At 43.3% G+C, this 27,188-nt stretch overlaps 3 protein-coding genes across 3 annotated transcripts; 2 read left to right on the forward strand and 1 right to left on the reverse strand.

The window, feature by feature from the left end:
• The first annotated feature begins 14,886 nt into the window (after positions 1-14,886).
• LOC127327383 (uncharacterized) lies at positions 14,887-15,976 on the forward strand. Its single transcript, XM_051354152.1, has one exon. It carries the CDS (start codon positions 15,066-15,068, stop codon positions 15,726-15,728), a length of 663 nt encoding a protein of 220 aa, XP_051210112.1. The 5' UTR covers positions 14,887-15,065; the 3' UTR covers positions 15,729-15,976.
• Positions 15,977-17,303: 1,327 nt separating this feature from the next.
• Positions 17,304-21,158, reverse strand: LOC127327384 (AP-1 complex subunit mu-2). The gene is made up of 11 exons (XM_051354153.2): positions 20,886-21,158; positions 20,653-20,802; positions 20,500-20,562; positions 20,230-20,406; positions 20,021-20,124; positions 18,536-18,643; positions 18,365-18,461; positions 18,146-18,243; positions 17,926-18,067; positions 17,723-17,845; positions 17,304-17,633 (listed from the first exon to the last, which is right to left on the reverse strand). The coding sequence occupies exons 1-11, from the start codon at positions 21,012-21,014 to the stop codon at positions 17,535-17,537; spliced, it is 1,290 nt and encodes a 429-aa protein (XP_051210113.1). The 5' UTR covers positions 21,015-21,158; the 3' UTR covers positions 17,304-17,534.
• Positions 21,159-22,594: 1,436 nt separating this feature from the next.
• On the forward strand, positions 22,595-26,263 carry LOC127327386 (protein ANTHESIS POMOTING FACTOR 1). Its single transcript, XM_051354154.2, has 9 exons — positions 22,595-22,878; positions 22,964-23,064; positions 23,730-23,903; positions 23,993-24,092; positions 24,207-24,323; positions 24,412-24,549; positions 24,683-24,764; positions 25,789-25,838; positions 25,911-26,263. The coding sequence occupies exons 1-9, from the start codon at positions 22,804-22,806 to the stop codon at positions 26,034-26,036; spliced, it is 963 nt and encodes a 320-aa protein (XP_051210114.1). The 5' UTR covers positions 22,595-22,803; the 3' UTR covers positions 26,037-26,263.
• Positions 26,264-27,188: the final 925 nt, after the last annotated feature.

Raw genomic sequence — 27,188 nt, forward strand, 5'->3', positions numbered from 1 at the left:
AAGTAAAATAACAATATCTTCACCATTACCAAAATAACAATTGGAAATGAAATATACAAATGCCCAAACTATATGTCCACCATAAACCAGAACCTCATATGTATATCTACTGTATTTGGTGAAGAAATTTAAAAATGTAAATAACACATACATAATTAAGTTCAAAATGAAATAAAGAAAGGAGGACAATAATTCTAATTATATACTCATTCAGAATATTAAGAAGCAACCAAACATAACACCAACTTTAATTGACCAGGAATAATTTTAACAAGTAATTGACCAAGAGCTCATATCTTCAAATTTTGTCTGAAGTTACACAATTCAAAATCCTGCAAAATAGATGGAAAACCAAATGGGAATTCAAAACAGAAAATAAGAAAGAAAAAAACCAGAAAAAAATGGAGAAAGGCTTACCTGGCCACGCAGCCCAGAAGCAGCCTGCAGAGCAGCCCAGCACCACGGCCCAACGCCAGCCTAATACCCCTTCGCTCGGATAAGATCGAAGACGAGGTCTTCGTCTTCGTCTTCGCCATCGACGATGCACGGGAGCTCGCCACCGAGACGCCCAGCGCCACGTCTCACGGTCGCCGCTGCCGTTGTTGACCGCCAGCGCACGTCGGAGGCCGTATAAAACACGCGGAAGCCCTCCAGTTTCCCTCTCTCTGCTCCATTCTCTCCCTTTGTCGAAACCCTAGCTCGCTCGGCCTCCGATCATCACCATTGATTGAGGCAGCCCCAAGCCACGCCGTGGACACCATTGTCACCGCCATGCTCGGCTCGTTCATCTGGCGGGAGGAATCGAGCCATAGCCTCCCAGAGCATCGCCACCGAGCTCGTCTTCTCCGATGCCAGCATCTAGCAATTTCGACGATACCGGCCTCCATCGACCTCGCCGTCAAGCCCAGCGTGATCCTGGTGAGCCGCTGAAGCCCATAGCATGCTCGCTTTGCTTAATATCACGCCATAGCGTCGCCGCACTGTGTCCCTGTCCCCGCCGTCGCGGTACCACGCCGCCGGCCACGCTCCGGTGACCTAATCGGAGCGGCGCCGCCACCAAATTACTCACCACGCAACGCTGAGCCGATTAGGCCTAGTATCTCGTCCACGGGACTAGCCTAACGTCGTCGTCGTCGTCCACTGCCCGCCAGCCACCGTGAACCATGCCACGTCGGCTATTTTGACCTCGGTCAAAGCCACCGTGGCATGTGACATGGCCAGGACCCCACCAGTCATTGACTGTGGGTGTATTCTTTCCGGGTAGTTGTAGTATTTTCCGTTTAAATAAAAATCCAGAAAATATCTGAAACTTTGCAAGAATATAGAAAATTCATTTTAACTCAGAAAAATATAAATAAGATATCAAAATTCTTATAAAAATAGACTCTATCCAATAAAAATATAATATGAAATTTTTATTTTAAATAAAAATTTAATTGTTTAACACTTATTATTTAAGCCTTTTCTTTTATTCTTAATTCAATAAAAATCCAATGATTAGGAAAACTTTCTAAAATAAATAAAAACCAGTAATAAAATAAGGAAAACGTTCAAACTAATTTTCCTTTATCATTATCTTATTAAATCCTTATTAGTGGGATTTAAACCTGAATAATAACTATCTTAATTATTAATTCTCTAAAAATAACAAAAATACTTATACCACTATTATTTTTATTTCAAAGTTAACAATAAGTTCAACTTGAAAATCAATTTGTTAAATATAAGAACTATATCATAAATATCAAAACCTAGTTCCATTATGTATGACATCACAACTTCATAATTTCATGTGAATCTCTAAAACCCTAATTCCATTAGGAACCCTAGTTCCTTTATTTCACGTGAACCTAAATTAATTCTAAACCTAAACCCTAGGTTATAACATGTGATCATAATACTTTCTTTTCATTCATAGACCCATAATTAGCAACTAAATGCATATCCATGTTCACATAAAATGTAGAACCCTTGTCACAAATAAATTGGTAGTCCATGTATGCATATTAATAGAACCTAGATGATCTAGTAGGACCACCTAAATATAAACCCTAGATCCTATTACCAAGGTTTCGTCCGATTCCGAGAATATTTCCTTACTAGGATTTCTGAAACCAAAAATAGCAGAAAACAGCAACTGGCCCTTCGGCATCTCGTCAATAGGTTAGTTCCAGAAAATAGCTTGATGTCTACGGGTGCTTCTATTCTTGTAGACAGTGTTGGGCCTCCAAGAGCAGAGGTTTGTAGAACAGCAGCAAGTTTCCCTTAAGTGGATCACCCAAGGTTTATCGAACTCAGGGAGGAAGAGGTCAAAGATATCCCTCTCATGCAACCCTGCAACCACAAAGCAAGAAGTCTCTTGTGTCCCCAACATACCTAATAGGTGCACTAGTTCGGCGAAGAGATAGTGAAATGCAAGTGGTATGAATGAATATGAGCAGTAGTAACGGCGCCAGAAAAGTGCTTGCTGGCGTGCAGTTGATGGTAGTAATATTGCAGGAAGTAAATATGCAGTAAAACAGTAAACAAGCAGCGATAGCAGTATTTAGGAACAAGGCCTAGGGATCATACTTTCACTAGTGGACACTCTCAACATTGATCACATAACAGAATAAATAAATAGATGCTAGACTCTACACCCTCTTGTTGGATGATGAACACCACTAACTGTGTAGGATTACACGAACCCTCAATGCCGGAGTTAACAAGCTCCACAATATTCAATGTTCATATTTAAATAACCTTAGAGTGCATAACAGATCAACATAACCAAACCAAGTACTAACATAGCATGCACACTGTCACCTTCACACTACGAAAGGAGGAATAGATCACATCAATACTATCATAGCAATAGTTAACTTCATAATCTACAAGAGATCACAATCATAGCCTACGCCAAGTACTACACGATGCACACACTGTCACCATTACACTGTGCAGGAGGAATAAACTACTTTAATAACATCACTAGAGTAGCACGCAGATAAATTGTGATACAAAACACATTGCAATCATAAAGGGATATAAATAAGCACTTCACTATGCCATTCATAACAGCGAATAAGTATTCTGTGAAATATAGCCTAAGAGACCCACACGGTGCACACATTGTCACCTTTACACACGTGGGACAAGGAGTCTCCGGAGATCACATAAGTAAAACCCACTTGACTAGCACAATGACATCTAGATTACAAGCATCATCATATGAATCTCAATCATGTAAGGCAGCTCATGAGATTATTGTATTGAAGTACATAGGAGAGAGATGAACCACATAGCTACCGGTACAGCCCCGAGCCTCGATGGAGAACTACTCCCTCCTCATGGGAGACAGCAGCGTTGATGAAGATGGCGGTGGTGTCGATGGAGAAGCCTTCCGGGGGCACTTCCCCGTCCCGGCGGCGTGCCGGAACAGAGACTCCTGTCCCCCAGATCTTGGCTTCGCGATGGCGGCGGCTCTGGAAGGTTTTCTCTGGTTTCGTCGAACGTGGTAGGGTTTTCGCGACGGAGACTTTAAGTAGGCGGAAGGGCAGGTCAAGGGGCCACACGAGGGCCCCACACGCCAGGGCCGCGCGGCCAAGGCCCAGGCCGCGCCGCCCTGTTGTGGCGGCGCCTCGTGGCCCCACTTCGTCTCCTCTTCGGTCTTCTGGAAGCTTCATGGCAAAATAGGACCCTGGGCGTTGATTTCGTCCAATTCCTAGAATATTTATTTTGTAGGATTTCTGAAACCAAAAACAGCAGAAAACAGCAACTGGCTCTTCGGCATCTTGTTAATAGGTTAGTGCCGGAAAATGCATAAATATGACATAAAGTATGCATAAAACATGTAGATATCATCAATAATGTGGCATGGAACATAAGAAATTATCGATACGTCGGAGACGTATCAGCATCCCCAAGCTTAGTTCCTGCTCGTCCCGAGCAGGTAAACGATAACAAAGATAATTTCTGGAGTGACATGCCATCATAACCTTGATCATACTATTGTAAGCATATGTAATGAATGCAGCGATCAAAACAATGGTAATGACATGAGTAAACAAATGAATCATAAAGCAAAGACTTTTCATGAATAGTACTTTCAAGACAAGCATCAATAAGTCTTGCATAAGAGTTAACTCATAAAGCAATAAATCAAAGTAAAGGTATTGAAGCAACACAAAGGAAGATTAAGTTTCAGTGGTTGCTTTCAACTTGTAACATGTATATCTAATGGATAATTGTCAACATAGAGTAATATAACAAGTGCAATATGCAAGTATGTAGGAATCAATGCACAGTTCACACAAGTGTTTGCTTCTTGAGGTGGAGAGAGATAGGTGAACTGACTCAACATAAAAGTAAAAGAAAGGTCCTTCAAAGAGGAAAGCATCGATTGCTATATTTGTGCTAGAGCTTTTATTTTGAAAACATGAAACAATTTTGTCAACGGTAGTAATAAAGCATATGTATCATGTAAATTATATCTTACAAGTTGCAAGCCTCATGCATAGTATACTAGTAGTGCCCGCACCTTGTCCTAATTAGCTCGGATTAACACGGATTATCATTGCATAACATATGTTTCAACCAAGTGTCACAAAGGGGTACCTCTATGCCGCCTGTACAAGGGTCTAAGGAGAAAGTTCGCATTGGATTTCTCGCTTTTGATCATTCTTCAACTTAGACACCCATACCGGGACAACATAGACAACAGATAATGGACTCCTCTTTTAATGCTTAAGCATTCAACAACAGATAATATTCTCATAAGAGATTGAGGTTTTATGTCCAAACTGAAACTTCCACCATGATTCATGGCTTTAGTTAGCGGCCCAATGTTCTTCTCTAACAGTATGCATACTCAAACCATTTGATTGTGAAAACCGCCCTTATTTCAGACAAGACGAACATGCATAGCAACTCACATGATATTCAACAAAGGTAAAAAGTTGATGGCGTCCCCAGAAAACATGGTTACCGCTCAACAAGCAACTTAATAAGAGATAAAGTGCATAAGTACATATTCAATACCACAATAGTTTTTAAGGCTATTTTGTCCCATGAGCTATATATTGCAAAGGCGAATGATGGAAATTTAAAGGTAGCACTCAAGCAATTTACTTTGGAATGGCGGAGAAATGCCATGTAGTAGGTAGGTATGGTGGACACAAATGGCATAGTGGTTGGCTCAAGGATTTTGGATGCATGAGAAGTATTCCCTCTCGATACAAGGTTTAGGCTAGCAAGGTTATTTGAAACAAACACAAGGATGAACCGGTGCAGCAAAACTCACATAAAAGATATATTGTAAACATTATAAGACTCTACACCGTCTTCCTTGTTGTTCAAAACTCAATACTAGAAATTATCTAGACTTTAGAGAGACCAAATATGCAAACAAAATTTTAGCAAGCTCTATGTATTTCTTCATTAATAGGTGCAAAGTATATGATGCAAGAGCTTAAACATGAGCACAACAATTGCCAAGTATCACATTATCCAAGACATTTTACCAATTACTACATGTAGCATTTTCCGTTTCCAACCATATAACAATTAACGAAGCAGTTTCAACCTTCGCCATGAACATTAAAAGCTAAGAACACATGTGTTCATATGAACCAGCGGAGCGTGTATCTCTCCCACACAAGCATTTATTCAAACAAAAACAAAAACAAAAACAAACAGACGCTCCAAGTAAAGTACATAAGATGTGACCGAATAAAAATATAGTTTCAAGAGAAGGAACCTGATAATTTGTCGATGAAGAAGGGGATGCCTTGGGCATCCCAAGCTTAGATGCTTGAGTCTTCTTGAAATATGCAGGGATGAACCACCGGGGCATCCCCAAGCTTAGACTTTTCACTCTTCTTGATCATAGTATATCATCCTCCTCTCTTGACCCTTGAAAACTTCCTCCACACCAAACTCAAAGCAAACTCATTAGAGGGTTAGTGCATAATCAAAAACTCACATGTTCAGAGGTGACACAATCATTCTTAACACTTCTGTACATTGCCCAAAGCTACTGGAAGGTAATGGAACAAAAAAATCCACCCAACACAGCGAAAGAAGCAATACGAAATAAAAGGCAGAATCTGTCAAAACAGAACAGTCCGTAAACACGAATTTTAAAATGGCACCAGACTTGTTCAGATGAAAATGCCCAAATTGAATGAAAGTTGCGTACATATCTGAGGATCACGCATGTAAATTGGCAGATTTTTCTGAGTTACCTACAGAGAATTCTGCCCAGATTCGTGACAGACAGAAATCTGTTTCTGCGCAGTAATCCAAATCTAGTATCAACCTTGCTATCAAAGACTTTACTTGGCACAACAATGCAATAAAATTAGATAAGGAGAGGTTGCTACAGTAGTAACAACTTCCAAGACTCAAATATAAAACAAAAGTACTGTAGTAAAATAAACACACGGGTTATCTCCCAAGAAGTTCTTTCTTTATAGCCATTAAGATGGGCTCAGCAGTTTTAATGATGCACTCCCAAGAAATAAGAGTTGAAGCAAAAGAGAGCATCAAAAGCAAGTATGAAACAAATTTTAAGCCTAACATGCTTCCTATGCATAGGGATCTTGTAAATAAACAAGTTCATGAAGAGCAAAGTAACAAGCATAGGAAGATAAAACCAGTGTAACTTCAAAAATTTCAGCATATAGAGAGGTGTTTTAGTAACATGAAAATTTCTACAACCATATTTTCCTCTCTCATAATAATTTTCAGTGGCACCATGAACAAACTCAACAATATAACTATCACATAAAGCATTCTTATCATGAGTCTCATGCATAAAATTATTACTCTCCACATAGGCATAATCAATTTTATTAGTTGTAGTGGGAGCAAATTCAACAAAGTAGCTATCATTATTATTCTCATCATCAAATATAGGAGGCATATTGTAATCATAATCAAATTTATCCTGCATAACAGGCGGTACTAAAAGACCAATATCATTATAATCATCATAAATAGGAGGCAAAGTATCATCAAAGTAAATTTTCTCCTCAATGCTTGGGGGACTAAAAATATCATGCTCATCAAAGCCAGCTTCCCCAAGCTTAGAATTTTCCATATCATTAGCAACAATGGTGTTCAAAGCGTTCGTACTAATATGTTCCATAGGTTTTTTAATTTTCGCATCAAACCATCCATGTCTTAAATCAGGAAATAGAATAAGAAGCTCATTGTTGTCCATTATGCCTAACTAGTGTAAACAAGAAACAAAAAGATGCAATTGCAGGATCTAAAGGAAATAGCTTCGAGCACACACACAACGGCAACAGAAAAGTACTTAGTTACCTGGGACCGGAGTATGAGTGCCTTTTACCTTTCCTCCCCGGCAACGGCGCCAGAAAAGTGCTTCGTTGCCGGTATCCGGTGTGTGTGTGCCGTTTACCTTTCCTCCCCGGCAACGGCGCCAGAAAATAGCTTGATGTCTACGGGTGCTTCTATTCTTGTAGACAGTGTTGGGCCTCCAAGAGCAGAGGTTTGTAGAACAGCAGCAAGTTTCCCTTAAGTGGATCACCCAAGGTTTATCGAACTCAGGGAGGAAGAGGTCAAAGATATCCCTCTCATGCAACCCTGCAACCACAAAGCAAGAAGTCTCTTGTGTCCCCAACATACCTAATAGGTGCACTAGTTCGGCGAAGAGATAGTGAAATGCAAGTGGTATGAATGAATATGAGCAGTAGTAACGGCGCCAGAAAAGTGCTTGCTGGCGTGCAGTTGATGGTAGTAATATTGCAGGAAGTAAATATGCAGTAAAATAGTAAACAAGCAGCGATAGCAGTATTTAGGAACAAGGCCTAGGGATCATACTTTCACTAGTGGACACTCTCAACATTGATCACATAACAGAATAAATAAATAGATGCTAGACTCTACACCCTCTTGTTGGATGATGAACACCACTAACTGTGTAGGATTACACGAACCCTCAATGCCGGAGTTAACAAGCTCCACAATATTCAATGTTCATATTTAAATAACCTTAGAGTGCATAACAGATCAACATAACCAAACCAAGTACTAACATAGCATGCACACTGTCACCTTCACACTATGAAAGGAGGAATAGATCACATCAATACTATCATAGCAATAGTTAACTTCATAATCTACAAGAGATCACAATCATAGCCTACGCCAAGTACTACACGATGCACACACTGTCACCATTACACCGTGCAGGAGGAATAAACTACTTTAATAACATCACTAGAGTAGCACGCAGATAAATTGTGATACAAAACACATTGCAATCATAAAGGGATATAAATAAGCACTTCACTATGCCATTCATAACAGCGAATAAGTATTCTGTGAAATATAGCCTAAGAGACCCACACGGTGCACACACTGTCACCTTTACACACGTGGGACAAGGAGTCTCCGGAGATCACATAAGTAAAACCCACTTGACTAGCACAATGACATCTAGATTACAAGCATCATCATATGAATCTCAATCATGTAAGGCAGCTCATGAGATTATTGTATTGAAGTACATAGGAGAGAGATGAACCACATAGCTACCGGTACAGCCCCGAGCCTCGATGGAGAACTACTCCCTCCTCATGGGAGACAGCAGCGTTGATGAAGATGGTGGTGGTGTCGATGGAGAAGCCTTCCGGGGGCACTTCCCCGTCCCGGCAGCGTGCCGGAACAGAGACTCCTGTCCCCCAGATCTTGGCTTCGCGATGGCGGCGGCTCTGGAAGGTTTTCTCTGGTTTCGTCGAACGTGGTAGGGTTTTCGCGACGGAGACTTTAAGTAGGCGGAAGGGCAGGTCAAGGGGCCACACGAGGGCCCCACACGCCAGGGCCGCGCGGCCAAGGCCCAGGCCGCGCCGCCCTGTTGTGGCGGCGCCTCGTGGCCCCACTTCGTCTCCTCTTCGGTCTTCTGGAAGCTTCATGGCAAAATAGGACCCTGGGCGTTGATTTCGTCCAATTCCGAGAATATTTCCTTTGTAGGATTTCTGAAACCAAAAATAGCAGAAAACAGCAACTGGCTCTTCGGCATCTTGTTAATAGGTTAGTGCCGGAAAATGCATAAATATGACATAAAGTATGCATAAAACATGTAGATATCATCAATAATGTGGCATGGAACATAAGAAATTATCGATACGTCGGAGACGTATCAGGCCTCAGGCCCTTCCAGGTGTGATTCCATGTGCTAGGGTGCTTCTCCCGATGAAATAATGACGCTCCAAAATTCCCATCTCAATTTGACTCTGTAGGTCTCTGAAAGTAAAAAAAATACACAAAATAGGACATTCCTATTCTGCAGAGTTATAAACCAAATAAAGGGGATCATTGGTAAATCCCCATAAATCAATATAAAAAACATTGTATTATCATCATATATGTTGCAAATATATGGGAAGTCAATGTGATAAAGGATAAAGTTCATGTTTACATGCATCAGTGAGCACAACATATCTCACTTGATAATACATGTTGTTTACCTGTGCCTCACCACTAGTTATGTGTTGTTCTTCGTTGTAGACATTGTCCTCTTCTTGAGCAGCTATGTGTATGAATTCCTCGTATCCCTTCTCCTCTATTGCAAGTTGCATCTACCTCGAATATACATCTTGTAAGACACGATTAGTAGAAACAGTTTTTATAGTTTTTGGTTTTATAATTTTTTTTGTTCGTTTCAAATAAGTAAAAGCAGTAAATAGAAACAAACGGAAATAAACTATGTGCAAGTGGGTAGGTAATAACCAAGCGCTATGCTCCCCTGCAATGACGCCAACTTGATGACTGGGTTCATGCGATCAACAATAGGGTTGTTGCAGTACTTGTAGCAGCAAATATTATTTATTTAAGTTCGTCCCTAAGAAGTTTTGTAAATGCCTATAAACACAATCCCGCAACTGCGTTGTCAGGTACAGCCACGTTCGCACGTAAACCGTGGTTTGGAAATTGCCTATACTATAAGTTTCTAAGATGGAAAATATTTGAGAGTTCTAAGTAAATAAGAGCAAAGTAAATAAAAAAAAATGTAAACTAAAGCTAGAGAGTGTTTATGGAGTGGGTTTGTGATATGGTTCAGGGGTTCTCAAGGAGTGTAGGTTTCATCACTAGTATTGGTACTACTTATGATTAGGATGAACTATGTATTTGTGTACGTTATGAATGGGGAGAGCTCGGTAATAAGATGTACTAGTACATCTTTTAATAACCACCGCAATGACCTTCGGCAAGCCACCTATTGATCCATCACAATTAAGGGTTTCCCCATGGTTATCAACGCAAGCATAATGAGTCCCTCCTTATCCCCCTTTTCCATATGGTAGTGCACCGCACAAAGTATATCACTTTCCGCCGTACACAGGGTAATTCCCTCTCTTGTCCCGGAGGCCAATATTATGTGATGCACTTCACATAACATCAAGAGGAGAACTAACACATAATCATAATACAAAGTTGTAGATCATATTTATTTCACATCATAGTATTACTAAGGTTTCTCCATATCTCCCCAAGAACAAAGGAACTACTCATACATGAAGGGGGTCAACATCATGACAATAATATGGATGGGATATAAAAGTACAATCGAATACAAGTGAAAAACCACACTAAGGTTTGGATTACAACCAAGTATACGAAGGGGATCGGTGTTGGAGACGTTGATGATGATGGAGATTGATGCGTTGGCCTTCAAGATCCTAGTATCCTCCTCCTCTTCTGTGTTGGTAGAGATGGTGATGGCGTGGCGGCTGTGGATAGGCGGTGGCGGTGAAGCGGCAGGGCTCCGACCCTAGGGCGTGGATGAATGGTGCCTTTCCCTTGACTCCTCCCATCTTTATATATATAGGCGTTGCAGGTCGGTTTCACGAACCCACAGAGATAGGGGCCGAATATGCCCATCGGGCCTTTAGAAATGTTGTTCCATTTGACAAAACGGAGCCGACGGGAGCCCCGTATGGCCGTACGGTACGGACGGGCTCTGCCCGTACATATGGTCGCTAAAGTTATTGGACTTTCGTATATTGGACGTAATTTCTTCATACGAACACCGATTTAGGTGTTCTTAGGCTCATTGAACTCGTATGGACAAGGGCTACAACACCATGGCCTTATATATTAAATATAAGATGTTGACAAAATATCACTTTTCTCACACCTCACATAGCGAAGTTTGATGCTGGTAATTCTCCCATATTGCACCCTCTTGGTCATTTTTCCTCCCTTTCTCCCATGATTGTCCAGAACACCTAAATACATGTAAAAGACAAGAGAAACATAATAAAATCCTACTAAAAATACTAAATATGTGATGCTCATATGAAAGTGAACAAGAACTCGTAAGTATACAAAGTAGGCATAGGTGTATCTAGCTGGAGCATGAAATGAGTGACCATATGAGTAATAGTATACTTCAAAATCTTAGTAAAATAGTGCAAAATTTCGAGCTATCAACTTCCCCAAACTTAGTTGTTACTCGCCCTCGAGCGACAAAGTGAAAAAGAAGCATAGCCAGAAATGAACTTGGGTAGACAAACTCACAAGTAAGAGATGATATCCTATACTTCCTCATGCTAGAAGTGAGATGTAACATAATCATACAAGGAAACACCAGTTCAGTTATGTCAGTCCATAAGAGATCACTTACAGTTTATGTGCCTCATGTCAAAAGTAAATCTACCTTGAAATCAAATTTGTGATCCTCCTATTGCTCCTTTTTATGTTCGTATATTAAGAGTAAGAGATCATGTCAAAAGAAACATAAAATGGAGTGTTTCATTAACACTCAATAAATCAAGGCTAAAACACATCTTTTATATTCATTGTCTTTCAATAAATTCCATCTAATAGTATCGAGATCATGCCAAAACTTTCTAGGTGATTCATTTGGATTTCATAATAGTTTCCATTGCAATAATTTTGCACAACTCAAGAGTACTAATGGTTGCACACAAGTAGCTCGCTACCCGTGCATTCAACCCATTAGCTGAAATTGGGATTTTGAATCCGCAAATCGTTCGTAAGCCATCGGAGTTGTTAGCATCCCAAGAGTGTGCACCACCGTTTGTAGACAATCTTTAATCAATATCATACTTTTGAATCAAAAAATTTAATTTGGGCATGCATCTCAATTACCACTAAACTTCATTTCCTTCAAACAAATATTTTCAAAAAGTACTATCAAGCCTATCATAATATCTATGGGGTTAAATATTTTCATGGTTAAACTCTTAAGACAGTTGAACATTACACAAGTCATCATTAGAAACTCTTTCTTATTATATTTGATGTTATCAAGTGTAGAAATCATGGCAATGTATTCTAGAGGATAACAATATTTTTCTCAAGCTGGATAAAGATTTGAACATAGTGCATCAAAGCTCTAACTCAGCTCTTATGAAAACCAACAAAAAGCAAGTACATTCCTTATATAAGTACGAAACATAACTTACTCAAACAAGTCATTAAAAAGCACCGGGATGCATGCTTGTTTAAATCTTTATTGAATGAGAGTATTGCACATGACCCTACACATGCTAAAGTAATTTCCCCAAGCTAGGCTCTTGCAAGAACCAAACTTGAATAGATCACCAAAATAAAAGAGAAAATGCAGTTTTTCAAAAGAGAGTACGAGAAGTGGTTACCTCCCTAAGATTGATTAAAGCAAGGGTGATGAACTTTTACCGTTGAGGTGAGGATAACCTCTATTTCATTGGACAAGAATCTTTGCTTCAATGAACCTTCTTTGATATGGCATGGCGATTTCCTTCACTTGTTGTTGAAGTGTTGAGTTAAAGCCCGTGATGCTCTGGGCGGTGGCAGGCCTCGCTCTCGCATCATGCGCGTAGAGCAGGCGCGGGATCGGTGACGGTGATCACCGGCCAGTAGTGGGGCTAGTCGGGGGTCAGCGTGGTGGGGTCCTCAGAGGGATCCGGGGTGGTGGCCTCGAGCAGTGGTTCTACGGTGCATCGCGCTTAGCTGCCCCTGGGAAGGGTTGCAGCGGTCGGGGTGATGCTTTGGCGCGGTCGGCGGCGGGGGTGACCCTGACGACTGTGAATCCAACGTCTACAGCGGCGTGATCCTGCCTAGTGGTGGCCGGTGGGTCCTCTGCGCCTCTCCCTCCCAGCGGTTCACGCTGGTGGCCTACTTCGGTGTTGGGGGTGGTGGCGGATGACTCGTCGAAGGGTCTATGGTAGGTGACGGCCTCCTCTTCCGCCGACCGACAGGCGGCGGCGTGGGACCCTACCGATCTGCCAAATAAAGGTGGCTGTCCTAGGGTTCCTCTATGCGAAGATGGTGACCTTCCCGAGGCCAGTCCTTCTTCATCTGGCCAGAGTGGTGAGTTTCGGAAGGCTCCGCCGGTGAATGCAACAGTGCATGTTATGCCTGGAGTTTGCTGGATCATGTAGTATTCGGTCGTGCGCACTCATGCTTTTATTCCGACCGTTTGGTTATGGAGGGAGCGACGCAAAACTCTGTTCTTTCTTGCCATCAGGTGACTTTTTGGTCCATGGTAAAGTTAGAGACGGAGAATATCATGACGGCCGGATTGGGGGACTAGCAAGGTTCGAGTCTCTGTGATGTTGAGGGACTTGCTTGGTGTTCTGGGTTTTTCAACGGCAGCATGCAAATGGGGGCGGCAACACATGTGAAGTTCAGAGTCTTACCTTTTAGGGTGATAATCCAAGATCTGGACTTAATTGGTTGTGTCTATCAATGACCTTTTTGAAGGCATTGTTTTGAGAGCGGAGACTATCTTCAGGGTGAAAACCTAAGATCTTTTGAGCGGTCGAGCGCGGCGCTTGTGCACTTTTTCCTTATTGGAGGTTCCGCTTTTGGAAAGTCTGGAGTTCAGGTGTTGTCTTAGTGGTGGATGTATTATTGCTGCTAGGGCTGAACACCGTAGAGAGGCTTTTTTTCTTAGTTTAATTTTTCTTTTGGTTGTGTGCATCCGTACTGCTATTATGGTATTGCGATGTTGCAGAGGTTGGGTGTACTTGTTATGTCTCGGTATTAATATATTTCCTTTACAAAAAAAGCTTAGAACATGTACAATACGGTGATGTTAGCCTTGTGTTATATAGGCGTAAGATTTTTGTTGAGTTGGAAGAAAGAATAGAGTAAGAAATGGTCTTTTCTTTGGTAAGGGACTTGGAAAATAAGATAAGGCAATTTTTACCATTGTATATAACATGTCTATTCTCAGCAACATAATTTATAAATAAATTTTATTTAATTTATTGTAAGAGATGACAATAAGAGATAATGTATTCTACAGTGTATAGCTACCTCTTCTCTAGATGATGTGAAGGGTTAAGAGAAGATGTCTTCGTGGAGACGAAGAAAATGTAAGGAGTTCATGAACCAGAGAAGGAACTGTTTGGGAAAAAATCTATTCAAATTAAGGGATCGAATTTCATGTCGAAATTCGTTATAGTTAAGGAAAATAAAACGCGAGCAATAGTAACTGTTTTTTCTGTGGATTCGCATCACCATACCTGAAATTTTGGAGCATTGAATTAAGAATTTCATTGTTTTTCATTCTATGCCTAGCTTCAATTTCTTCCGCTACCCTGTCATTTATGTGGATTTGCAAATAAAATAATATCATGAAATGAAAATTACTGAGAGATCACAAAATAGTCACAATATTAACACCATTAGCTAGCAAACTGATGGTGTTTGCCTGTTTGGGCGATTTTTACAGACCAAAGCGGAATCCCCTGCACACCAAGCAATTCCCCAGGTGCTAAAAAACCACTGTTAAGCTAAGTTCGGACCTCCTAAAACGAAGGCGAGCCATGGCGCGCAACCAACTAACCACCAAACCTAAGAAAAGCCATGCCCGCCTGGCCATGGACGCCAAGCTCTCAGGTTAAATTCCCTCCACTTGTTCTATATAACCCGATCCGACACAGGATGCAAAGGCCATCAACCTGCAGCAAGAACCTCGGAGCCGTCGCCTCCCTCCTGCTCTCTCTCGTTCTTCACCTGGCCTGCCCTCCGCACACCCTCACCCACCAATAAAAACACCTCACCGGGGGCGGTCGAGAAGAGATCGAAGCAGAGCACGAACCATGGCACGGCTCTCCATCACCGCCATCGCCGTCGCGTTCTTCCTGGTCGCCGCCGGCGCCACCGAGGCCCGTGTCCCGCAACACAACGGCGCCAACACCGCCATGTACATCTTCTCGCAGGGCCGCAAGGTCTCCGCCGGCACCACCGTCAGCGTCCCGCAGCACAAGGGCGTCAACACCGACGAGTACATCCTGGCCCGCAAGCTCGCCGGCACCGTGACCCCAACGCAGGCGTGCGACCAGCTGGACGGGAACAAGAAGGTGTGCTACACCATCGCGAAGCTTGCCGGCGTGACGACGCCGCGGACCCTGCTGGAGACGGCGGTACGGGTGGCGCTGGGGCGGGCGAGGGCGCTGAAGGCGACGTTCGACACGGCCAAGGCGACGGCCAAGACGGGGAACCCGATGGCGTCCATCCTCGGGTCCTGCGACAAGAACTACGACGACCTGGTGGGCGCCCTGGAGGAGGTCACCCGGTCCCTGCAGAAGGGCAACACCGGCGACCTCGTCAGCAAGATGACCGCCGCCAGCACCTACGCCACCGACTGCGACAACTGGTACAGCGAGCGGAGCCTCACCTCGCCGTACGAGGCCGTGCAGCGCCACACCGCGCAGGCCGTCTCCGTCGCCCTCGGCGTCGCCGCCACCAGCAAGAACCTCTGAACGGACACAAATCGTACGTGCAAAACGCTAGCACGCGTACGTACGTGTTAGTGTGAGCTCTTCTTGCGATTGTAAAAGGTGGTGTGCTGTATGCAGCACTTGAGACTATATATGTGAACAATTAAGGCTCGATCGAGGAAGTTTGTAGTGCTAGTATATGTACTGCTAACACGGCAAGCAGGTTGACCTCGTTAATAGTATTTCAATTTTCAAATGGAAAATACCATAATCCATAACATGCTTCTTTATGTCGTACTCCCTCTGCTAAAATATAGTGCCTATAATATTTTTTGGAAGTCAAACCGTGTGAATTTTAACTAATTTTGTACCAAAAAACATTAACATCTAGAGTATCAAATCAATGCCATTTGATTCATCACGAAGTATATTTCAGTATGGACTATGGTATACATTTGATATTGTGATATCGATAATTTTTTCAATAAACTTGGTCAATGTTAGTGAAGTTTTACTTTTGCGCAAACCAATACACACTATATTATGGCAAGGAGGGTACATTGGGTGTTCTTCTACAATACATAAAGCGCCACATTATTTGCCAGAAAAAATGTGCATCCTGGTAAAGTTTTCTTTGAGCGAAAATCTATTAATAGTCACAAAGAACTACCATCATTGCATGCATATCCTTGGTTATTTTTGGCGCTCCTACTGTCAATTTTGGATGCATTGTGATGATATGTCGCTCTAAATTTTGATTTGTGACCGGCAAGGCAATGCTCAGGCAACGTGCACCCCCATGTGCCATCCTGCCTCGAGGCATTTATTTGATGTTCTGTTTTGGTTATCAAACTTGTAGACTCGGTTTACATGATTTTGTGCTAGAAGTTATTCGACATGCATGATGAGGTGGTCTAGTGGAGATACTGTTGGTTTCGGGAAAAAAAAATGGAGACACTGTTGTGTTATAGGCTATCCAAACAAGCATAGCTCTCCTATAACAATCGACACCGATGGCGCTGCATATTTTGAAGTTTCACATTGTCCCGACAAAAACGTGATTGCTAGAGACCCACATGTGCTACCCTGCGTCCAAGCATTTATATGATGTTCGGTTTTGGATATCACACCAAAACTTGACGCAGAGTAGACTTACACCCGTTTGTGTTAGGATTTATTCGTCATGAAAACATGCATTATGAGGCGGAGATATTGTTCTAGTCAAAGAAGTATAGCAATAAAGCAATCGACAACGATGGCACCAAATATTTTGCAGTTTCTCGAAACAGAAACAAACGTGATTGCTGACTCACCAGCTAACAGTTCAAGGATGGGCAAGTGGCATGTTCTCTTCTTGTTTAACTTAGCTCCCAACAGTTTTAGAGAAAAACGTTCAATGCTCATCAAATTCGCACTGGTACTGGTAGTTTCAGATGCTTCGCATACAATACAGAGGGAGCAGGGATCCAATTAGTTTATACTGATGTAAGACAGGAGAGGTTCATATACTGTACCTTCCCTTAAAGTTATGCTGAAAGGAAAATAGAAACAGAGTTCAACTTGCGGCATCAATGGAGAAAATCAATAAATATGATACAAGTGATATCAACCAAGAAAGAAACAGAAAATACGATTCCAATTAGGGAACTGTACTCATGTACAGCTTACAGCAAACATGGGTAAAAACACTGACAGAACTCTGCATAATGGAAGGTTGGAGCTTTAGGGGAAAGATCCTCCAACCAGCTTGTAAATGTTACATGCACAGCCGGTATAGATCTGGTGCAGGACTACATGCCGTTCTCGGAACCTAGCAAACTGTTCAATTCTTAATGGCCAGATCAGCGATCAAATAAGCCTCAGCTCATATTCACCAGCCATTGTGATGTATCTAACCCAAGGAAGGGCCTGATATCCACTCTTCTCAATGACTTTCAGATAGCGTACCTGAAAAGTATAAGATGGCATTTGAGCAGGATGCCAGTAAAAGTCCGGAGCAAAGCTAAACAGATCTACAACAAAAGCTAATAGGGTACCTGAATGCCTGAAACAGTGAAATATGGTATCTCAAATTTCACACGTATTGGAGCTTTCTTTTCAGGGGTTGCTTCTTCTGAGGTTATGCTGGGAAGACTAAATTCTGCTCTGCACATATATTCCTGATAGAGTAATAATTCCAGGATTAGAGCGCTTCAGCATGCAAGCCAAATTATTTATATCAAAATGGATCAGGACATACCTTGCCACCAGGGAATGATTTTATTTTCCAGACCATTGCATCTCTTTCAGGTGCGTATGATGCAGAACCCATTGAAGTCCTTATATTTGGGTTTGTGGCATCATAAGGCACAGGTACTTCGATTTCTACATTTGTTCCGGTGCTGGAAATGAGAGAAAAAAATACTATGATAGCTTGTCCATCAATACCACTAGAGGCACATAATTGATAGAAAAGGCACCTTCTTTCCTTGTACTGGCTCCTTGCCTTCACCGTGATCTCTATCCGGCTTCTTGAATGTTTCTCAACTTGTGCTTCTACCCAGATCAGAGGCTTCACCTGCAGGAGGTGACAAAGGAAGATGGGTCATGCACTCATGCACTAAAGTCAGGCGCGTGTCAGGACTTTGTATTTGATATGTCACCAAATGATTTCTGGTTATAAGACACAAAGGACAAACCTGTGTGGTAAGTCTGTAGGTCATTAGATCAAAAGCTCCATCTGGAGGAACAAATGATATAGTCCTATCATTCTCAAATCTGGTCAACCGTACACACCTATAAAAAGATTGGTCAATATAGAATACTGTGATTAATATGATCAAAAAATTATAGTAATCGTGCAAACTTACTGATGAAATTTGATATCATCAAGATCTATAGCTTTTCCTTTAGTTGCTCGGCCTTGAGCCTCCAAAAGAACTCTATCGTTCAACCCAAGTTTACACTCGGGCATTCCACTGTTACAAATGCATGCATATTAGTATGATGAACAAATTCCGCAGGGTATACTGGAAAAACATACTCAGATTATATTAAGAATGTTAACCAAAAGACTAGAAGTTGAAATGAGTTGTCAGTCCTTGATGGATTTAGTGCAGCAGATCTATATATCAGACCAGCAACACAGAATTAGATGGGCTTTTGAGAAAAAGAGGAGTATTCTGTTAAGTCGATGTACAAAAGGTTAGGGTAGTGTCAGATCCTGTTTTACAGAAGATATGGAAGCTGAAAGTTACTATGAATAATAAGTTCTTTTTGTGGCAGGTGGTTCATGTCGACTCCCAACTAGAGAACAAATTCTGACAAGACATGGCCCAACTGATGGTAAATGCCAATTATGTGTGTAGTTCGAAACTTTAGGTCATCCTCTGTTTCACTGTCCGCTGGCTATCTTCATCTGCACTGTGATAAGAGATATTTTAAATTGGCCTGCAAGCTCAATCTGTTCTTGAGATTCTAACATTGACGAAATATTGGGCGTGGGGATACTTTTCTTTTGCATTTGATGGGCATTGCTGCTACGTTGTGGTTTATCTGGACCCTTGAAGGCAAAGTCCTTGACAGCCAGCTGATGCTATGTTTCGCGATATAACCCTTTTGCAGAACTGGTGACCTCTATTGGATCTCAAATTCAGGACATGCTTGGCGATTACCGATTAGCGAAGGCAAGAGGAAGATATGTCATTTCCGTCTTCATCCCTGTATGATGCTGTTTATGTTTTTGGGAGTTCTGCATCAGTTTCTTGGAAATCTTTAGTCTGGTCTATCGTTGTGCTGGCGGTGGCATAATTCCTGTTGTGTATCTGGACCTGGTTATAGCTAGTGTCTGGTGTTCGGGCAGGGAACGTTTTGTTTCTGAGGCTTTTTGGCCTGCTAATAGGGTGCTTTTCTTAGATGTGGTTGCTTTTACTGTAAACTGGATGAAACCCCAGGTGTTGCAACAAAACCAGACCACTTGCTTTCAATATAGAGCAGAGCCTAAGTGGCTTTATTCTAAAAAAGGAAGTTGAAATGAGTTGCTTCGAGGCAAAGCTCACTGAGCGTTCGTAGCATACTTAATCCAGTTCAAATTATCAGGTACTACTTGATGCTATTACCTACAAGAGAACTAAGTGAGCTGTACTCGTCCAAGACACAGTTGCAATACTTTACTCATCACTCTCAATATGTTCCAACTGTGTCATACACACTTAATTTATAAAGGTTATTACAGGGATGTATTGGATACATAATCAAGCTAAATCTATACAGAGCTGCATGAATGTGATTCAATAAAATTTATCAGTACAAGCAGCTGAGTTATACTAACTATGTTAGAATTATCATGGAGTTACCTGAGAAACGTCCGCATCTTGAGCGCACCAATGATGTCAGATCTGACGATCTGCCCATTGCTGTTAACAAGAATGTTAACACTCTCAACCACATCCAAGAACACCTGCCAAGACACACAAAGCCAACAATTGTTTCCATCACATAACCATCCAAGTGGACCAGAGTAAACAAACAATAGCGCAGAGGTGTACTGTAATGTCGACACTACCTCATTCTTCTTGTAGCGAATGCCCTCGCTCCGCCAGGACACGGCGTTGGTGACGGCCATGGGCGGCCTCTGCGTGACCTCCATCCTGTACGCGTCCGTCTTGATGAACTCGCTGAGGATGGTCGCCTCCGTGTACTGCGGGTACCCGAAGTCCATCATCTCGTCGAGCAGCTCGTACTGCACGCGACGTGACAGAGGGCAGTATCAGTGCCTGTGATTCTCACTCGGCCAAAACACAACTCATGTACAACGCAGAAACGCACCACGTACCACGACGACGAAGTTGTCCCTCAGTGACTCCTCCTCCAGCTCTTCGAAGTAGTGCTTGAACACCTGCGCGCGGAAGGAGAACACGTGAGCAGAATTCCGGTTGCTACTCGCTCGCAATGTTAAAGGTGCAAAGAAAGCGGGGGGGCGACTAACGTCGACGAGGCGGTGGAGGAAGAGGAGGATGCTGGCGGCATTGCAGTTCTGCCTGGATGCGGTGAGGAGGAAGACGTTGTTGTGCTGGATGAAGGTGTAGGAGACGCCGGCGCCGTCGTGGACGACGGGCGAGTGGACCTCCGCGTCGCCCTGATCACGGCAAGAAAGAGCGTCAAGTCGCAATTGTGCAGATCTAAGAGTGGCGGGGAGGAGAGGGGCTGAAAGTGACAGACCTCCTTGTCGAGCAGCTTAGTGAAGAAACGCTCGGCCTGGAGCGCGGTGACGTCGCCGCGGTAGTCGCGCCAGACGAGGACGCGGCCCTTGATGTCGAGCAGGAACAGCGCCGACACCGCCCCCGCCATGCCGCCGGCACGCGGGCAGGCCGGTGGATCTGGATCTGCCGACACGCGCACCTAACCGTCGGGGTTGTCGGCGGCGGGCGGCGCTGCGGGCGGGCGGGCGGCTTAGGCTCGGCCGCTGGGGCCGCCGGATAGGGAAAGCTGGTGTGCGTGCTGGCGCGCGGCGTGTTTGAGTGCGGGACGGAGAGATCGGAGGCGGCAGCCGGGACTGAAGACGGCGGTGGGTTGTGTTGTGTCGGATCGGATCGGATCGGATCGGATCGCGGGCGGTTCAGTTCTGTGCCGTGCCGTCTGTCCCACTGGGCTTGGTTCAACCAAACCCGCTCATGTAGTAGGCATAATCGAGCTCATGCTCGAAAGAAAGCAGCATTATTGTATGCATGACATCAAATTGGAATATACTCTTTCAAGGTAAACACAAGGAAGCTCTTTCCTAGATGTGTCATCGGGGTGGCCATCGTGTTTAACTGTCAAGGTGAAATTATGCTCACACCACTCCTCCTTTTCGAGAGCGGAGATAAGCTTGCCCTTGGGTATTCACATCCATTCCCCATGACCATACCAACGCAAAACGGGTAGGTATGGGCAACGATTTGTTTGCCCATCATAATTGGGTAGGGTACGGGGAATCCCCATTTTATCCAATCTCTTGCCCCTTCTTCACATGATCGGCATCAACTCAGCGAGGAGGGTTTCTTTGCGCCAGTAACATAACAAAATGGTGGTGGAAGGGCCACGCGGAGGGCAGATGCCTAGGTACTAGGTACTAGGCATCTTCCTCCGTGCCACCACAGCCATCATGCCTTCCTCGGGTGGCACACTCCACCAGCCCCCATCTTGGACCAACTCACGCACCAACCCTTGTAGGTGACTCCCTCTGGTGCGCTTGAGATGCCGTCCAATTGGCAGTCGGACCAGGCGGCCGGCCGACTAGCCATGAGAGCACGCGCCAACGAATCCGTACAACCTACTGCCATTTTGTTTACCGGAAAAACTAGATTTGTTTTGTTCTACTTAGCACACAAATTATCCAATGGATATGGGTAAATTAGATTGTAGATGGGTAATTGAGAAACGGGGAGGGTGAGAATGTGTGGAAAGCTTGGTGATTTGGGTGTGGGAAGGCGTGGGTATGTCCATGCCTACCCAACGGCAGGCTTGAGCGGAGGTCCTAGTTAATTTTAATTTCTTATATTGCAGGATTGTGTCCTCTAGTTGAACGGGTTCATATGACCGATGAGGCGACGAGTAGCCTATGAACTTGCGGATTTTGCAAAATGAAAAGTGCAATTATATGCTTGGTCCTCGTGGTAAAGAAAACCAGGAATAGTCCAAGGCCACCGATTTAACCTATTTACCCTGTTTGGATTTGGATTTTTTTTTTTTTGAACAGAAAATGCCCCGAAGGGCGAAGAAGCTGCATTAACAGGTACAAAATTACAACAAGCCCCTTGTAGTCATCCACAGCACTGCTATTTCTAGAAATTAACAAAAGGAACCATGTTCCGGCTCGGGGTCATGTTTTGGCTCGACTACACCAGACCAGCCCAGCCCAGCCCAGCCCATCAGCCCTTCTTCTCCACGAGACACTCTAGAGTTGCTCCGGACTCGGCTCGGGTTCTTCTTCCTTCGACCTCCGACGGCGCGCAGCTTCATAACCCCTCCGCCTCCTCTCCCAGCCGCCGCGCCAACCCCACCACCCCCACCCGCGCCGGCGCAGGCCACCGCTCCACCACCCGGAGCAGGAGATCCAAAAGTCGGGCGGGCGGGCGGCGGCGCGGTCGAGCAGAAGATGGCGGCCGCGCTGTCGCAGCTGGACGACGGCACCGTCCGCGGCATGTCCATCGGCGCGGTCTTCACCGACTACGTGAGTCCCGCCGCGTGAACCCCCCAATTTATTACCACGCCTAATTCTGTTGTGCTCGTCTCTCACTCACCCAAATTGATGGCAGGCCGGGAAGATAAACTGCCTGGATTTCCACCGCAAGGACGACCTCCTCGTCACCTCCAGCGACGACGACTCCGTTCGCCTCTACAACACCACCACCGCCACGTGAGTGCTCCCAGCCCGCTCGTTTTCTAGCACATATGTTCTGTATTGCTTCTGTAGCAGTAATTAATTTAGACCTCGGTGTGGTAGAGAGGTACAGCGTCTAGATGGGACAAGTGTGGGATATACTGCATTTTTTGGTTGTTGGCCTACAGATACGAGTGACATTTTAGTGATCAGTTTCGTGTTGGGTGTGTAATTATTGTGGATTCTGCTGTTAGGGACCAGAATTCTTCAGTGGTAACTTGTGCTGATGTTTGTTTGGTTGTGTTAATGTCGTGGCGATTTACTTGATAAGTGCAATGCAATTACCTATTGGTGATGTCTGCCCCTAGTAACCTGATCTTGGGTGTTGCTTGGTAGTATTCACTTTGTGGATCCTTTTAAATGGTCTGTTTGTTTTTCTATTTATTAACCATTAGCCACAATTTTCGTCTTGCACTGACAGTATTTTCTCTTGGTTATGCTGTATATCACGGTCTACTTCCACCCCTACTCAAGTCTTTCCTCTTTATTTGTTTGATTTAAATCATTGTAAAGTAAAGCCCAGCATGAGTGCTGGAATTTTGCCTTGTTTCATGTAATTGAGGCACTGAATATTAAGTTCCATTGTGTAACTTTTCTGCTCTTTAAGTTAATGAATGCTATAACATGGACTGTTGTTTTAGGTTATTGAAGACAACATATCATAAGAAACATGGTGCTGACCGGATTTGTTTTACTCATCATCCGAGCTCCATATTATGTTCATCAAAGTTCAATCTAGAGCCAGCAGAATCACTTCGCTATCTGTCATTGTATGACAACCGTTGCTTGAGATATTTCAAAGGACACAAAGACAGGTTTCAATACAATTTTCATTGCCTCCCTGTTGTAGTAACAATTTTAAGGGACAGGTGCTTAATGTTGCTTTCTTCTTATCTCATTCCAGGGTTGTTTCACTATGTATGTCGCCTGCCAATGATAGCTTTATGTCTGGTTCACTTGATCACAGTGTCAGAATATGGGACCTCCGTGTAAATGCTTGTCAGGTTGGCTCACTAATCCCATACAAGACTCCTATTATTCGACAATAAAGCAATTAAATCTGAACAGTTTATATTTATCCTCTGAGTGTTTTCCATGCTTACACGTTTTGCATTCAGGGTATACTACGTTTGCGAGGTAGGCCTTCTGTTGCATATGATCAACAGGGACTTGTTTTTGCCGTAGCAATGGAGGGAGGCGCTATTAAGCTATTTGATTCTCGGTCATATGACAAGGTCTGTATTGAACATAAATCTGGACATCACATTTGTATAAAGCAAAAACATGGGAAATTCTTATCTTGGAAAACAAAACCACTTTCAGGGTCCATTCGACACTTTCTTGGTCGGTGGAGATACTGCTGAAGTGTCTGACATTAAATTCAGCAATGATGGCAAGTCTGTGCTTTTGACGACAACTAACAACCATATATATGTTCTGGATGCATATGGTGGGGAGAAGGTCAGTTTGCGGTATCATTTCAGAATTTTGCTTCAGATTATTATATTTTATTACATACTTTTGTACTTGCTGTTAACAGCATCACACTTGCTCCCTAATCTTTACTAACTCGTCTTCTTCTGTAATTTTGCAGAAGTGTGGTTTCAGTTTGGAGCCATCTCGCAACATAGCAACTGAAGCTGCTTTCACTCCAGATGGTCAATATGTAATTTCAGGTAATATCTTCGTTTTTACTTTTCATGCAAGTTTCTTAGGATACTCTGATGCATAGTAGCTCTTAAAAAATTACCAACATGTTTCCCTGTAACTAAACCTTGGCATCTTACATTATCTCAAACATTTGCCTTTTGTATTTTTTGCCTCTACTGTGAGAAGAGAACTTGCAATAATTCATCAATATGCTCTTTACCTTCAACTTGCGTATGGCTATTTTATCAACGTGAGTGACAGGGCTACAACACTGCACTGTGAGAGTTTAAGAGAGAAATAAGAACTTTACTGTATTAAATTGCATGTGTACATGGTCGCCATTGCGTCCGTTCTCTCCAATGGTGTTCCACCTGATCCTACACCGACTACCGCCGTTGCTCATCCACGCACGGGTTACTCGACACAATGCGGGCGCTGGAATGGCTTTATTCTGTGCACCCATGACGGAGAAGCCACGGTTTGGCTGTCACACGGTCAGGGGCAACTCCTCCGAGGGCAACAGCAAATGCATGTTGGCCAACTACAGAACCATGTCCTCATGGCCATGATCGTGGCACCGGAGGGCATGGACACGACATGACCTGAACGAGAATCGATAGTACAGACATGACCACTTTGACACAATGGACATGAAAAATGTCTATGCCTGGGCCATCTTTGTCGGGCATGCCCACGAAAGGGATGTGCACGAACGACTGGGCCACAAAGAATAGGTTGGGCTGTGGCGACGGGCATGCCGACTTCGACATCACCGGACATGATAATGTCTTTGGGCGTGCATTGTTCCACTCTGTAGCAACGCACGGGCACTTAGCTAGTAGTCTTATAATGTTTTCACATCTGGTATGTCTGATATGCTGGTATGCTTCCCATTCAGAATTCTGGAGCGCTTATATATGCATGCTCATGTAAAGATAGACTGAAACTTGGAAATTCCAAATTTATTACTAGAATGCTTTTTGTAAAACAACGACCCAGATTTTGTGGAAAAAGCTGATTCTAGAAAATATGTCTGCGTTGATTTTGCAGGATCTGGTGATGGTAACTTGCATGCTTGGAACATCAATACAGTACAAGAGGTACCTATTTCTCAAATTTTGCTTATAATATTGTGTGTTGTTATTTGTCTTACTTTTATTTTTTGGTTGCAGATTGCTTGTTGGAACAGTCATATTGGGCCTATCACTGCTTTGAAATGGGCCCCTCGTCGAGCCATGTTTGCAACTGCATCAACTGCGCTCACTTTCTGGATTCCCAACGAATCCAATTCGAGTTAGGTCCCCGAGAAAGTAGGATGGAACACCGAATATGCTAACTTAACAGACCTGTAACCTGTTCTTTCCTTTCCAGAACAGGCATAATGTATAAGTATGACTTGCTTTATCATCATCTGTGGAAATAGTGTTGGGAACTTGCGATTCCCTTGTACTGCCCCTTTTAATTTTTTATGTATGACGGTGCACACTTGCCTGCTTTCGCACGAAATGTTTCCTGTGGGCTCTTCTCCAGTACATTTATATGCATTGAAAACCTGGCCAATTATTCCAGTTTCTTTTGGTCTACAGTATAAGTTGTACAGTACTATAGTACTTTATAGCTAAAGGTCCCAGATCTCCTGATATTCTTTATCATATGTGCGTGCCTCCTCACCACTGCATTTTGTTCTATCCAAAGATGTACAAGTGGAGGCACACGAGTGTAGTATTCAGACTCTGATTTCTTGAGATGGTGCAGGATTTAGCTGTTCAATAACTTCTTACTTGTCTCCGAAAGCCCAATGAATGAAACTGTTCTTTTTGTGACAAACATTTACATCAACTTGTGTATTCTTCTATACTACTCCCTCCATCTCAGTTTACTAGTCTTCCTCATATCCCTAGGTCGGCAGTTTGATCTATATAATTTAAATTATATAATGCAAAAATTATATCATTAGAAAATAGAACATCTAAACTTTCTAATGATATAATTTTTATAACATATAAATAATACTAACTTGAATAAATTTGGAACCTAGGGGTGCGTGCACGCCTAATAAACTGTGAGATATGGAATGCCTTTGTGTGATGCGTGACATTCAGTTCTATGCGAAAAAGAAAAACTGTACAAATTCTTCATGAATCCAAAATATTCTAGTTGATCAAGTCTATTCAAGCACTACTTCTGGTAGACGCTACGGTTCTACCAGGTCTAGAGCGGAGGTTATATGGGTGAAAGGGAGGGTTGCAAGGCTGGAGGCGCGGACATCGGCGACTCAACGCCATGGCGCGCGTGAGGAGGAAGGCGGCGGTGCACTGGAGGCAGCGGCTAGGGTTTAGGGATCCCGTCTCCTAAGGGAGACGACAACAAATATGTTTATTGCTTGTCATAAAACGAAGGGGTACATGTGTTTATATAATAGGCTAGCTACTCGAAACCCTAGATAACTT

This window comes from Lolium perenne, chromosome 1 (assembly GCF_019359855.2).
Source record: "Lolium perenne isolate Kyuss_39 chromosome 1, Kyuss_2.0, whole genome shotgun sequence".
NCBI lineage: Eukaryota > Viridiplantae > Streptophyta > Magnoliopsida > Poales > Poaceae > Lolium > Lolium perenne.

What these genes read in the sequence shown, in the direction of transcription:
- LOC127327384 (XM_051354153.2), bottom strand. Translation starts at nt 21,014, where the DNA reads ATGGCGGGGGCGGTGTCGGCGCTGTTCCTGCTCGACATCAAGGGCCGC. An exon ending in CTAAGCTGCTCGACAAGGAG is followed by an intron (nt 20,803 to 20,885) that starts GTCTGTCACTTT and finishes TGCCGTGATCAG; the next exon opens with GGCGACGCGGAGGTCCACTC. An exon ending in AAGATGCGGACGTTTCTCAG is followed by an intron (nt 18,644 to 20,020) that starts GTAACTCCATGA and finishes CATTTGTAACAG; the next exon opens with TGGAATGCCCGAGTGTAAAC.
- LOC127327386 (XM_051354154.2), top strand. Translation starts at nt 22,804, where the DNA reads ATGGCGGCCGCGCTGTCGCAGCTGGACGACGGCACCGTCCGCGGCATG. An exon ending in TTCAAAGGACACAAAGACAG is followed by an intron (nt 23,904 to 23,992) that starts GTTTCAATACAA and finishes ATCTCATTCCAG; the next exon opens with GGTTGTTTCACTATGTATGT. An exon ending in ACATCAATACAGTACAAGAG is followed by an intron (nt 25,839 to 25,910) that starts GTACCTATTTCT and finishes TTTTGGTTGCAG; the next exon opens with ATTGCTTGTTGGAACAGTCA.
- LOC127327383 (XM_051354152.1), top strand. Translation starts at nt 15,066, where the DNA reads ATGGCACGGCTCTCCATCACCGCCATCGCCGTCGCGTTCTTCCTGGTC.